At 36.1% G+C, this 15,003-nt stretch overlaps 1 protein-coding gene across 3 annotated transcripts in view; it reads right to left on the reverse strand.

Moving 5' to 3' along the window:
* The window catches only part of CCDC91 (coiled-coil domain containing 91), a 167,056-nt gene that overhangs the window by 37,379 nt on the left and 114,674 nt on the right, over positions 1–15,003 (reverse strand). For 2 of the 3 annotated variants that reach the window (XM_009324345.1, XM_009324344.1), the window contains exons 10-11: positions 14,893–14,961; positions 12,956–13,126 (exon numbers count right to left, since the gene is read on the reverse strand). In XM_009324345.1, the coding sequence (XP_009322620.1) occupies positions 12,956–13,126; positions 14,893–14,961 (240 nt within the window). The remainder of the gene's footprint in view (positions 1–12,955; positions 13,127–14,892; positions 14,962–15,003) is intronic. The other variant, XM_009324346.1, reaches the window with a different exon arrangement.

The raw sequence follows: 15,003 nt of genomic DNA on the forward strand, positions 1-15,003 counted from the left end.
AGTTCCCAAAATTAAGAACAGTATTAATTCTCTGAAGAATATACAGTTACGGATAACAGTGAAAGCAAAGTTGTATAACATCCTGTTGAGGCAATAAGCAAAGCATACCGTAACTGTGCTAGTTTTTACTCTTTGTTATCAATACTTATTTCAAGAGCAACAAGTTGACAAAAAAAATGTTGTTTTCTAACATTCTATATCCCTACTTGTTTTACCACAAGGAACAAAAGATTACTCATTACTTCTATACTATTAAATAAAGAAGTTGTCTTAACTTTTTACTGTCTTTTTTTTTTCCTTTGTCACATTCATAATACTTATAAAGTAAGAGTTGTATAATGAGGAGATCCAAGGGTCCTCTTAGCTTCCATAAAAATTCCAAAAAAGGGAAGATTTAAGAATTCAGCCAAGTACCTCATTGTTTTTCAATGCCTCACTCTACAGCATAAATGTTAGTTTTTTCTATATATTCACAGCATCCAGCAGTTCAGAAAAAATTTGAATAATCCTGAACCAGTGGATATTCCAAAATCCCAATATTTCAAAAAGCAAATACCTATTCCAAAAGGTAACAGGAATAGCTAGTATGTTGAACAGCTATTCCCAGTTTTTTAATCCCTGTGCTTTCTTTAGTCTTATATAGATTTTCTAATTACACAGTGGATGACTCAAAATTTGAGTGAGAACAATTGCCATACCACATAGTAAACAGAGCTTTACTTTAGTAAAGCCTTTGACACCATTTCCCACAGCATTCTCTTGGAGAAACTGACTGCTCATGGCTTGGACGGGTGCACTCTTTGCTGGGTAAAAAGCTGGCTGGATGGCTGGGCCCAAAGAGTTGTGGTGAATGGCGTCAAATGCAGTTGGTGGCCAGTCACAAGTGGTGCTCCCCAGGGCTCAGTATTGGGGCCAGTTCTGTTTAATATCTTTATCAATGATCTGGATGAGGGGATCGAGTGCACCCTCACTAAGTTTGCAGACGACACCAAGTTGGGCGGGAGTGTTGATCTGCTCGAGGGTAGGAAGGCTCTGCAGAGGGACCTGGACAGGCTGGATCGATGGGCCGAGGCCAACTGTATGAGATTCAATGAGGCCAAGTGCCGGGCCCTGCACTTGGGTCACAACAACCCCACGCAACGCTACAGGCTTGGGGAAGAGTGGCTGGAAAGCTGCCTGGCGGAAAAGGACCTGGTCGACAGAATATGATCCGGCAGTGTGCCCAGGTGGCCAAGAAGGCCAATGGCATCCTGGCTTGTATCAGAAATAGTGTGGCCAGCAGGACTAGGGAAGTGAGTACTCGGCACTGGTGAGGCCGCACCTCAAATACTGTGTTCAGTTTTGGGCCCCTCACTACAAGAAGGACATTGAGGTGCTGGAGCATGTCCAGAGAAGGGCAACAAAGCTGGTGAAGGGTCTGGAGCACAAGTGTGATGAGGAGCAGCTGAGGGAACTGGGGTTGTCTAGCCTGGAGAAAAGGAGGCTGAGGGGAGACCTCATTGCTCTCTACAACCACCTGCAAGGAGGTTGTAGTGAGGTGGGGGTCGATCTCTTCTCCCAAGTAACTGGCGATCGGACGAGAGGAAACGGCCTCAAGTTGCGCCAGGGAAGGTTTAGGTTGGACGCGAGGAAAAATTTCTTCACGGAAAGGGTTGTCAAGCACTGGAAGAGGCTGCCCCGGGAAGTGGTTGAGTCACCATCCCTGGAGGGATTTAAAAGACATGTAGACATGGTGCTTAGGGACATGGTTTAGTGGTGGACTTGGTAATGTTAGCTTAATGGTTGGACTCGATGATCTTAAGGGTCTTTTCCAACCTAAATGGTTCTATGATTCTATGACTCATCTACCACATTCTAGTTAACCAGAAGTAGTACTGATATATCTTCCAAATATATACATATTTATTACTTCATAATAAAAAATTATTACGGGGAACATAATGCAACCGAAACTGAAATCTCACTATTTCAGATATATATCAACTATACTTATCGTCTGAAAATTATCTCAACAGTCACAGTCTGCCATGACAATAGTAATTCAACAGAGAGATCATGTAGCCATCAGACTGGACAATCTCATGATTGCAGACAAAGAGTTGTACTTTAGTGGGCTTCATCCCAACATTTGTATTTACCAGACTCCTGGTAATACTCCAGAATACTTCTTATTGTTGGCGATTAAACTTCACCAACTGTACTCTAGTATGAATCATATGGTTCTATTTCTCTGTGATTTGAATGTCTGTTTCTCAACTGCGTTTAAACATTATCCTGCTCGCTAAATTCAGGAGAAATGAAACAGTACAAGAAAACACACAGCTTTCTTCCCAGACCTATGTCTTAAAAAACAGACATTACAACTGCTAACAACACTACTGAACTGGCTGATTTAGTTTGCACTGTCCCTTACTCGCAGCTCCCAATGAGCAAACATAAACATCTGCGTAACAATGACAGACCACTCAAGACTATCAAAAGAGAGCTTTGCTGTGGTATCAGTGAACTGGGAAGAAAACTCTTTTATCCTTTCCATCCAGTTTTCAGAAGACTTCAAAGAGCAAACATCATACAACACCAGTCCCCTAGCCAACTCAATCACGTATTTTTGCCCTGCGCTTCAAATTAATCAGTGATACTAGTTTTTCCTTCTGTGAGAAGAATCTTCACTCCTTCTGTATAACCCTTCATGAAGTGCTCTCCTCAAAGTTCTCAAAGTCACCATCTGTCTTTGCTCTATTTCTGTCAGTAATTACAGTAAATTACCAACTGATATGAAGATTATCGAAATTCTGATATTACCTATTACTACTGTTTAACAAAGTCCTAGCTGCATGTACATCCTGTCAGCGCATGTGCTTACTTTTCCTTCATCTCTTTCATTGCTCTTTCCTGTTGCTATATCTACCTTTAGATTTTATCCTAATTTAGATTTTGGTTGCAAAGGTAAAAATTGGCCCTTATTTCATCTTCAGCTAGAAAGGGTACAGTATTATTTGAGGGTCTTAGTGTTATTTTAATAGATTCAAGAAAATGGGAAAGCCCAGTTTCCCATATGAAGGTGAGGAAGAACACTCGACAAATTGCACTTGAGGTGCAACTCTTTCTTTTTTTTTTTTTTTTTGTAAATATCTGATCAGAGGCTGGAGTACTACATTATAGTCACAAAGTTACCTTCTTTACAGGACTTTATATACATGTGCTTGACACCAGTTAGAAGATTAGAATACCTAACAAAAACTAAAATAAAGTTATTCAAGTACTCAATTGACAAATCATATTCAACCATATATTAGGAATCACAATCATGTAATCACAATATATATTCTGCAGGAAGACAGAAAGAAAAAACAGTGTACTGTATATATCAGAGAACTCCAGTCGGTATTTAAAAAAAAAAACAAAACCCAAAAAACCCCCATATGATGGTTTGCAATTTTACAGGAAAATTCTTTTGTTTCCACACAAGGATCAGGTGGCAGTACTAAATTTTATCTAGGAAATGCAACCACAGACTGCAATGTTAGTGGTTTTTCAGAAAATACTAACCCTCAAATTATAATGTCTGTGGTTATAAACTACTACAAACTACTTCTGAAGTCAGACATGGTTAAAGTCTGCATGCAGTGGCCTACTCCTTTTCCAGACTCTGCAAGCATATTAAAAATAAACTGATCTAAAGGCAGGGATCTCTTTCCACTCAGTGCTACTAACTTGTGTGCTTCCTCACACACTCAAGTTTATACAACTTTTTTTTTTAATGAAAAATGCTTTTCTGTGTCCTTATGGAGTCACCATGGTCTCCATAAACACTGGAACCACTAATGTTTCTGCAAGAAGGTAGAAAAACAAGAAGAAAGTGGAACTGAAAATACTGGTTGGATATCGTCTTGAGAGAAATGTAAGCAAACTCTCCCACTGAAAGTTGAACAATATAGTAAAGCCAATAGAAATTGAAGATGTCCTTTGAAGAGCAAGTTCTTCTCCAGCACATTATGTGATCCTGTATTATCCATAGCCTATTCGGGTAGGAACCATGATATCGAGAAACCCCCCCAACAACTTCTTGTATGAATCAGCAAGATACTGAACATGAACAGCAATGTTATGATCGTCCAAGCCTGTTGCTGAAAAAATATCTTTTCTTCTTCCAATGAGTAACACTCTCCCACCCAAACAAAATCCTACAAAGTCTAACAAGGTTATTCCTGGAATTGCAATACCAAATATGCCATTTTGCTGGGTATTTCAGAAACACAGAATAAATGGAGTATTTCAAACTCTGCCTCCCCCATAGGATTCTGCAACTTATGTATAAGGTGAAACAAATAACAAATGGACAAAGGAAGACTGATAAACTGATACTATTTTGTATTCCCTTAACTGGCAATGCACTCAATGCTTTGTATATCATAGGTGAGAAGAGTTTTGAGGATGTATTTAAGGAAATGAAATTAATATTATATGTCACATGGAAATCCTCCCAAGTACAAAAGCATCATAAAAGAAGGGAAAGCGATGCCAATATCATGAACGTTTTATAGGTAGAAGTTGATCTCCTAGTAACAAATACTATAAATAGCGTGGATAATGATGAGAAAGAGACAAAAGCAAACTGTGAAGCAGAGACAAAAAGCAGTTTATAGCCTATTTAACAAAAAGAGTGATGGAAAGCCCAAAGTAAAGGGCTGGAAAGTGATCATTATGGCACTATTCTGAAAGGACAAACTATAATTGTCAGGACAGGAAAAAAAAGATGCATTAATAAAAATACAGGAAAAGTGGGAGCTTGGATGGAGACTGTACCTATGTTGGTATATATGATACGACATCTCTTACAGATATGATGCCTAAATGACCAGCAACATGCAAACAATGATATTTACAATTAGATCTGAAACAAAACCATGATACAGTCCAGATCAACAAGCAACATGGTTGGTGTTGAAGGTACCAGAAATATATGGAGAGCAGGAAAGAAGAAAGGAAAGACTAAGAGACCTATTGAACTTCAAGTGATAGTGATGCATTCATTAAGTGCTATCAAAGAGTTTTATCAGTGTTTTTAGTGTAGACAAAAATAGTGCTCAAAGTGGGCATGGAGGAAAAAGTGAGTTAGGCTTCCAAATTCAATATGAGCCAAGAGGCAATCTTGCATAGAAAGCATAAAGCAACTATCTAAACCTAGGGAGGCAATAGTTCCGATTCCTGCTAAAGAAGCATATCATGGAGTACCATAGAAAACTACTGCCAAGCAGCTACCCAGTGGTATCTTGCCTCTCCACAACACAGGGGTTCCCAAACTAGCCTATCTCCTGCCTTGCCAAAATTACCAGATCGCCTGTTGCATCACACAGAAACAAGACACAAGATCTGCAAGTTACAGGAGGCACAGATCATTGGAAAACAGCTCTATCTTAAAAACAGTATGATTTCATAATAAAGTTGTAGGGAATATCATAATACTATGTAGCACATCACTTAAAGTGGTAGAAGAAATAGATTTTTGCACCATCATCATGGGAATAGCAGCTGAATGCATGTTTACGCATAAGCAGTTCAGGAGAAAGTATATGTATGAAAGAGATGAACAGACAGGATGGAAAGAGATTACAGGAGATCAAATGAGAGAAGTTCTGCAAGGACAACCCTGAAAACTACTGTGTACAACAAATGAAGAAAATAAAGACAGATAAGTGGATTCACAATATGAAATTCATTCACAGATTTCCAAATCAGGAAAGGGGCACGCACTTGCACTCAGTGTTCTCTATTTTTTTAAGGTAAGGAAACTGTGGTGCCAACAAACAAAATCCCATAGTTTTGACACCTAAAAAAGATATGTCAGGGAATCTATCTGCAAAAATAGTCTTACTGGACAACAAAAAGGTAAGACAAATGTATAATCCCCATATATTTTCTTTTTTCCTCATTCTATCCTGCAAAATATTCATTATACACCTACTGATTTGACGCACGAGAAAAAAAGAAGTCTTTTTTTACAGATTATAGGGCTAAGAAAGGGCCATTCTACAGCTAGTAAATCTGACTGAAAGATAGAGTGGGAAATAACTTTTTAGACAAACTTTTTTATTTATCAATACTTCCAACCTTCTCAAATACAGGGCAATGAGGAAAAATATTTAGACAAATAATAATTTTCAACATAAATTTAACAGTTAAGTTAAGCAATAGTTAAGAAAAGAAACAAAAGCCAGTTCTTTAAGTATACAGCCAATGCCTTCATGTTTTCACTTCTATATCTTTTGTTCACTTACATATGACTAGGTGTGGAAATCCTTAAGACATTCAATACAAAACTGATTCAGGCTTGCCAAAACTATCAATAGAAGCACTCCCTCAAGCAGGTGAGCATGAATACCAAAAAGCTTTTAATAATGTAGTAGATAAGTAGCCATTAATTTTCTGGGATTAAGCACCATGTATTCTAGATGTTTTGCTTTTACCTTCTAAGTAATGGCATATACTGCTACTCATAAACTCATGGAAAAACATTAAATATACTTTACAGCTCATACAGTATAGAAGAATCAAAATTTTTTCAACTATTTAGATGTTTGCCAGTAAAATTACATTAATACATTCCAAGATAATAAATTATATATTTATTGTTCTGCAAAGAACACCACCACATGAACCCTCAGGAGCGTGAACATATTCAAGTGTCCTGAATGCTTAAGAGATTGACCTAGCAAAGACTATTGGGAAGTTCGCATTTTTTTTCCATAAGCCTTTTAGTTAACTTTTCTTGCAAAAATATTTGTTCTTTGTATATCTCAGTGTATCTCAGTTGTGGCTTGGCTGAATGAAACACTGCAGCCTCAGTTTTCCTGAAATACTTTCCCATTGGTAAGATCATTTTGCCTCAGTGATTTTGCTCATGTCCAAGAGGAAGCAGAGTTTATGTTAGTTCTTTTAATAAATTAAAGGCTTTTTTTTTCTAATTATTTGCAGCCTTCAGAACACTTGAGTCTCTAACGTATCTGCTGCGTGGATTATGGCAATGATGAACTCAGGCTCTTTTTCCCTTGAGAATTAGGGTAAACTACAGTAGATTATACACAGTATTTTAAATTTAAGATTTCAGGAAATGACAAGGGTGATTCTTTGCTTTGAGTGCTTTAGGAAAGTTATTAATTTCAAGCTATGACATGGACCTAAATTTCCAGGGCTTATCCTGCAGCTGCCAGCTTTCACTTTACTTTTAATGACTTTTCTTTAAAACGAAAATTGTGGTGTGTAAATTCTCTTTAGCTTCTTTTGCTACTTCTCTACCCCCCTGCCCCGATTTCACCTCATTTATGTAATTGAGTATTTAGCTTTATAAAATTATAACAACTACCATGCAGAGAGCTCTGTGCAAGGTAGCATTATAGCTATGGTAGCTATTGCTATAGCTAATCTGCATTGCCCACTAATTATAAATACCATATATCATCCTTCTGTTTTATCCAAAATTGTATGGATCTCATCATCCCACATCCCCAAAGAATTTTTGGATTTTAGTTTTTTCAAAGAGTAAAAATAAGCTGAAAGAAGATGACAATGGGGAGCACTGCCCATTGTTTTTTCACTGAAGTTTATAGTTGTACCCCAGGAGCTTCACTGCAATTTTGAACTCTAGGGAAAAAGCTTCTGCTTCAGCCAAGTTACCTGTTATATTTTCTCCTTACCTAGAGGGCAACCACTTCTTTATTCAAATAAGCGTTCTAGAAAAAACATTCTAGTGGAAGAATTTCACCAAGCATTCCTCTCAACACTGACAACTACCAGACATTTTAAACTCTCCTTGCAGGGAAGTTACCACTGTAAAAAATGCCATACAATGTATCAAAAATAACAAATAAAAAAAATACTGGAGACATGCCAGGCTACATCTAGCCTGCTGAATATATGAGTTCCTCATCTATAATGACTTTTCAATGTGTTGTAAAAGAATCATGAGGTTACTGTGCAAACAAACATTATCTTTTGATTAAAGACTACTCACTTTCAAGGAGAGCTTATTCTCCCTGATTTAAAATGCAAGCCCACCCTCCCCAAAACTAAGAATCCTCTTCTGAATTAAAAAAAAAAACGGATCTCTTTCATAAAAGCACTATCCACCTGGATAACACATGTATAAAGCCTGAAGATGCTGCCAGTCTCAACCAAAAGGAAAATCTTTTGGATTTCTAATACCTTACAGCCTCTTGAGACAGTGCTCTACAAAAACTTTTACCATTTCCTTGGTGACATAATACATGTCATTTATCCCTTCAGAGTTATAAGGCTTGAAAGAATAATATCTTCACTTTAGTTAAAAATCAGACGTCTCTAAGTAAAGACCTCAAGTCACTGGAACAGTCAAAACTTTCAGGAAAACAAATGCAATATTCATGTTACTTTAATCCTTTAATTTCTTTAAAAAAAAGGAGAAGGGGGTATGTCAAGGTTGCTCCATCAAGCCGAAACATTAACTCAGTATGTCTTCGTTCCTACTTTCACTGTAAGTTTATCTTTCCTCTGCTGTTTCTTATTTGGTAACAAAATATTTGATATTAATCATGAGTTATTTATTAAACTGTCCCCAAGTCCCCAGATTTTTTGCTGGCAATGTTAAATTAATAAAATAAATCTTATATGGAAGTAGCATCTCATTATCTGCAGACTCAACATCTATCTGACTGAGGACGAACAATTTTTTAACACAAAGTTTTGTCAAGCATGAATATCTAACAAGTAGAAGCAATCTGCATAAAACTTCCAGATTTGCATCCACTATGGCTCTTCTTGCTGGCCACTCTGCAGCAACAACAACAACAAAAGTCTAAAAAAATACCTGTATCATCCCTGCACAGTAAACATTAATCTTTTCTTCTTTTAAGCAAATTATTTAGAAGATGAAAGGAAATCTTACCACCTGATTCAGCAGAACTGTGATCTTCAAAGCTTTATTGTTCTTATGCTAAAATTGCCTGACCAAAGAAATGTTAACTAGCATAGTTTAAGGTTTTTTCCAATTGCTTTCTCATATATAACCAAGTTCTACACGGTTCTTCTAGTCCATGTGTTTAAAAACTGGTGAAGAAAATAAACATTTTTTATTTTATAAAGAAAATTAGTGGATAGTAAATTCCTCCTTTAAAACAAAGAATCAAGAGTTCTAAAAATATTTTCTGGTCTAGAAGGTAAAGGAGAAGCCAACAAATTCATACCATTATGACACAGAAATCTATTTTCCCTCATTTTCATAATTTAAATGTTTTACAGATACACAATGGTGCTGCAGTTTTTAAACTATGTCTTTCCCATCTAGTTTATCAACTCTTGCCCCATGCATATGACAATGTCCTTTTCCCTAATGGTTCGTCTAGTTTTACTTTTCAGCATTCTACATTGATGTGCGTCTTCTCTGTTCTTAATTTACAGCCATTTGTCAGAAACTCTTTTTCTTAAGGCCAGGGCTGTAGGTGCTTGGTTACGATTCTCAGTGCCTGCTGACACTGTAACCCAGCTTCTACTACCAAATTCACAATTCTCTTGAGGTCCTGTTTGGCTGTCAAATTTGGGGTCTCAATTTCTTCAGTTTTGTTCTTATTCAACTCTAACACAGACGAAAATACATTTAAATCACATAAATTATAAAGTGGGTTTCTCTAAGAAAATTATAAAATTTTGCATGTCTTCAAATTTTTCCATTAATTATTCCTAGAGTTACTTACGAGTGCCATCACCAGAAGCCATTCTGCCCCACCTATTTGCAGAAGACTACAGTGACCCTTTCTGATCTTCCTCTTTCAATTTTGCAGTCTTACACTATTAGTGAAGGAAAATTCCTTCTCTTTAATACTATGCTTAATTTCTTTGTTTTAGTTCCAATCAGTAAAGCAAATCTCTTCCAATTAACCTGCAGCAGAATAAAATTACAATTTTAATCTAGGTTTCTATGACAATTACTAGTGTGATACAAGACTAAAAAAGAAAAAGACGGAGAAGTAAATATAAAAATGTCTTTTCTTTCTCACACACTGATTATTTCCTCTGGTGATAAATTGAAGAAGATAAACTAAGAGAAGAGAGATTTTGTTAAAAACAAGTCAGGCTTCTCTTTCCTAGTATTACGTTCCAAAATCATGTGTTAGTCAGAAAGAAAGTTCTCTTTCTTGAAATAACAGTACTGCTTTTAAAGCTCTTTTTATATGTCTGATACTAAAAGATTGCATGTTCACTTACATTCAACTACACTTAGTTGTTTGATTACTTGGTACTAAACATAATAATAGTATCAGGTGACAATTTTGAAGCAGGAAGAATAAAGAATTATACAGCACAAAGAATTAAATGAGGCAAGTGTTACACGGCCACAATTTTATATTTCACTCTCTAAAATGTTAGACTGTATGTTTTACTTTTGGCTGTTACAGAGCTGACTTGACAGAGTATGTTGTCTAAACAATAACTGCAAGAAAGTCAATAGTGCAGTTACAGCTCTTGAAAGAGAAATCTTACAGTAAAAAATATAAATAAGAAACAATTCTGAGTGGAAGGCTCTACCCAGAAAAATTAATGTCCGCACACAAACTGCCTGTAGTCCCAAGTGTTTTTCATTGCTAAACCAAAGTCACATCTGACACCGCATATAAGCTATCAGTTGACACATTAGCTCTGCAGGACTTCTTTTGTTGTCAGACAGAGAATTTTAGTAGTTGTCGTATGTTTATAATAGCAATGGCCTAAAGGAGGCAGGCAAGTTCTTGGCAGAGGTAACAAGTGAAAATTTCTGAAAGAAATTTCTACATAAAAGTCCATCCTCCCCAAAGAATTTGTACTCATTAATCAGAGAATAAAGAGTGTAACTTCAAGCACGCTACACATTTATGTGAGAGAATTTGGGATCTCAAGAAAAAGCTGCATTTTCCTAAATTGAAAATAGATTAGGTATTTGAAAAGTGAACCTAACTCAAAGGAGAAATCATCATATATTATAACTGATAAGATAAATTATTCCTGCTACCATCAAAGTTGTCAGAGCTATTCAGTATTAAAAAAAGATGGAATTAACTAATGCCACGTGACTACATAACAGCGAGATATTTACAGGAGAATTAATCACAACACTCTCCAATACCTCAGTGCTACTCACTGTCACAACAAGTACACCACTAGATAAACCAATAGTATCAACTACTTGATCAACTAGCAGCTTCAGCTGAAAAACCTGTCCTTCTGAAAGGCCTGAATTTCTTCCTCAGAAAAGCACTGACATCTCAGTATATTTAAGACTTTCTCTGAAAGAATACATCCATCAGTATTAAACTACTTCTAATATCATCCTGTCCTGTGACAACTTCAAAGGCAATATCAACAACAAGAAGAAACTCTGGCAGAACACTCCACAGGGAAGGTAAACCTACCCTGAGTCACTGTCAACTTCATCTGCCACTCTCCCACCCCTGGGGCATTTTACATGCTCCCCAAATCCATAAACATAGAACCCTGGCCAACCTCATGCATCCAGCTACAGGACTCCTTCACAAAAGTCTTCAGGATGCACCAAAACTCTCCTCAAACTTCATTACTATAGTCATCCTCCTGTTAATCTCTTCACGTTCCACAAGCTATAAAACTGCTTTTTCTTTACTGTAGTAAACAACTATTTTATTGCTCTCCCTTCTATTAACAGATCCTCTACACCACTGGTACCAATTCTCATTCTGGACAGCCTAAATGAGTTGTATCTAACTAAACCCTGAGCAATTGTTCTCAGCTTGAATTTAGCTTTCAAGTCAGCTGCTTATCTTTTTGTTGTAGAGAAGAGTTTGAGTGTCTGAAGGCTTATCGGTATAGCAAAATTACAGTCTTGAAAACTGACATCTTATATAAGATAAGCAACACAGAGTATAATAATGGCTTAGCACCAAAACCCAACTTCTTCTGTAGTTGATTAGGTATGAGGTTAATAATTCTGTTTAACACTGGAAAGGGAAATGGGATCTGTTTCTAAAGAGTTGATTTTTAAACTTCTGTGATATGCTACTTTACTTCTATTTTACTTCAAATTCTAAAGGTTTTTTTTTTTTTTGTTATTCAGGACATTAAAAAAAAATACAGTAATATCAAATTCCAACACCTGAATGAAACATTATCTTGTTTAAAATTCTTCAGACTATAACATTCAAGTATGCCACCAGGAAATCAGTGAATTTACAGACTGTTCACCCAAATATTTCCATCGCCAGAGACTACAAAATTCAACTTTTGGAAGAGTAATTTAACTGCTACTATAATATTTTTAATTAGTGTTTCCTACAATTGTTAAAAGCAATGTTGGGAATGTCCCCTCCCAATTTGTGTTAAGTAACGTACAACTATCTTTATAGGAGCACCTGTCTAAAAAGTAACTCTAGAAACATTTCTGGTTCATTAGTGGTTTAGGTTTCAAATTTTCATAACCCTCTTTTTATTTTGTACCTATTCTATTTTTTTGTGTTAGAAAAGTAACTTTTTACTAGAAAAGTATCTTTTTACTAAGAGAAACAATGGAATTCCAGCATAATAAGGAACAAATGTAACATCTCTTCTCTTCCATAGGTATAAAAAAGAAAAAGTCACCCGAACTGTCTACAACAAATACCAGTATCTGAGCTCATCACCTTGGGCTCCTTTTGAAGTTAGTGGACAAAACCAGGCACTTAAGGGGCATGATTCAACTCATTTCCATATACATACCTGAAAAGGTCGCAGGAATTTTGTTCTGAATGTGCCAACTTCTCTCCATACACATAGTCTAGATGAAGATAAACTAACAAGATTGATATTTGCAATGCACAGCAACTAGGTGCAGTGATGAATGATAGATGTCACAAGAAAATCTACCACAACATGAGGAAGGCATTGAAAAGAAAAAATAAAATACACAAAGCAGGTCCATGGAAGGGTAAAATATACTAACTTGATTATGCTTTCTTTGCTCTTGCATGGCTTCCCAAACAGCCTGGGAAATCTTATGTCTGTCACGTTCTGCTTTCCACATTTTTCTTTCTTCTGCATAAATCTTCTCCATATTTTTCCTCTCCTCCTCTACTGCTTTCAGAACAGCCTCCTGCACAACTTCTTTTTCAGCCTTTGAAACAAATCAAGCACACATAAATGAACAAAATACCCAACATGGGTGCCTAATACATATTACTTCTTCTAATGAGATTTATTAGCTGACAAGATATAGGACATGAATATTTTCACTTCTGAACTATGAGCTTAAATTTATCTTAAGGTGCTACCAAGCAGGTATTACCACTGGACAATGACAGAAAAAAAAAGAAAGTTACAAGCCAGGATCTTAAATTCCCACTTACTGAAAACACAATATATCATAACTAGCTTACTTAATGCCAACACAAAAAACATGAGGCAGAAACCATGTAAGAGTAGGTACACCATGGACCTCTCTACACTGCTTGGTATCCCCATATATGAGATATTCTTGCTCTTATCTACAAGTATCTAAAGTCCAAAAACAGTCTGAGTGCTTTCTGTGGCAAAGTAGCCAATACATACCTAAAACAAATGTGTCTTCCCTCCCAAAGCTCCTCAGCTATGCATTCTACAAGAAGTACTGTCTCATAATTTTGTTTTCCCCCACTGTTTATATTCAACCATTACATGAAACCATCAGAAGACTCACACTGAATTTGGAGTAACAAGGACAGCTCTACACATGCTGACCCACACAAATATATTTATCAGGAAGACAATCATTGCATAATATCTACAAATAAATAATGGCAGGCTGAAGTTCAAAATAAACAAACATGGGGTGACAAACCACACCCACACCCCCCTCAATTTTAATAAGCTTACAGGTCATTCCAATGCCCTTTGGTGGTGATTACAGAACTGGTCAAGTGAAGTTATAAATGGCAAAAAACAGTGGGTCCCTCGAATACCTACACTTATAAATAAAGCTGTTTCTTGCAATTCATTGGGACTTGATTGTTTATTTAAACATATATAAAATATAATAAAAATGTAAGTTGAAAAAATGTCCTATTAAATTATTTTATTATACACACATTTTCCCCTAGATACCAACCATGTAACAGATGTTTCTTGTGTTACTGAATGTTATTCAGAGAGGTGCTCAGCTAGTGTGCATATACTACCTATGAAGATACACAGTAAATTATAATATAGCTTAACCAATTGTGCTAGGTAACATACATCACTAGTTTTCCCTAGCTAGCTCATTACATGCAACTGAAATTTTGTACTGGATTCTGCATCAGTATTAGAAATGAAAGATAGCTTAACATTTACAAAATTACTGTCCTAACCCCAATGCATTTAATAATGAAATAGACTGAAGAAATCATATTTAAAAAAGTGAATACTAACTTTTAGCCAAACATTAACTTAAATAAAATAACTGAAAACCTGTTAAAACGGCCAAATTTTTATGATTTATAAAACAGTTCTGTCCTCATTGAAAATGACCATATTTAACAAAAGTTAAATAAGACACAATGCTAATTGTCTTAAGATCATCAGTTGACCCTGCTACCTAGCTCTTCAAATCAAGATGTATTGATGTTAACTGAAAGACCACAAAACCAGATATTTAGGAAACACCAACAACCGAACTGCAATATTGTGACTTCTTGTTACAAACTAATTCAGAGGCTATTTTAGACAGAATAAGTTACATAGACTATCTGTATTAAGGAATAGGATATAGCAGATATGTTCATGATTTATACAACTAGCTTCTTTTAAACACAGATGAGAACATAGAGTTTGACAAATTTAATTATGAAATGAGTTGCTGAACTTGGCATTTGTAATGACACACATGGAATCCATATTGTATGTCTACTACTTAACAGGAGATACCTTTGCAGCAGCTGCCACAGCCTCCTTACTTCTTTGTCTTTCTTCATCCAAACATTTGTCAAGCACTTCCTGTAAATGTTATGAAAAATTAAACTGCAATACACAATAAAG

This window comes from Pygoscelis adeliae, unplaced genomic scaffold, assembly GCF_000699105.1.
Source record: "Pygoscelis adeliae isolate BGI_AS28 unplaced genomic scaffold, ASM69910v1 Scaffold65, whole genome shotgun sequence".
NCBI classification, from domain to species: domain Eukaryota; kingdom Metazoa; phylum Chordata; class Aves; order Sphenisciformes; family Spheniscidae; genus Pygoscelis; species Pygoscelis adeliae.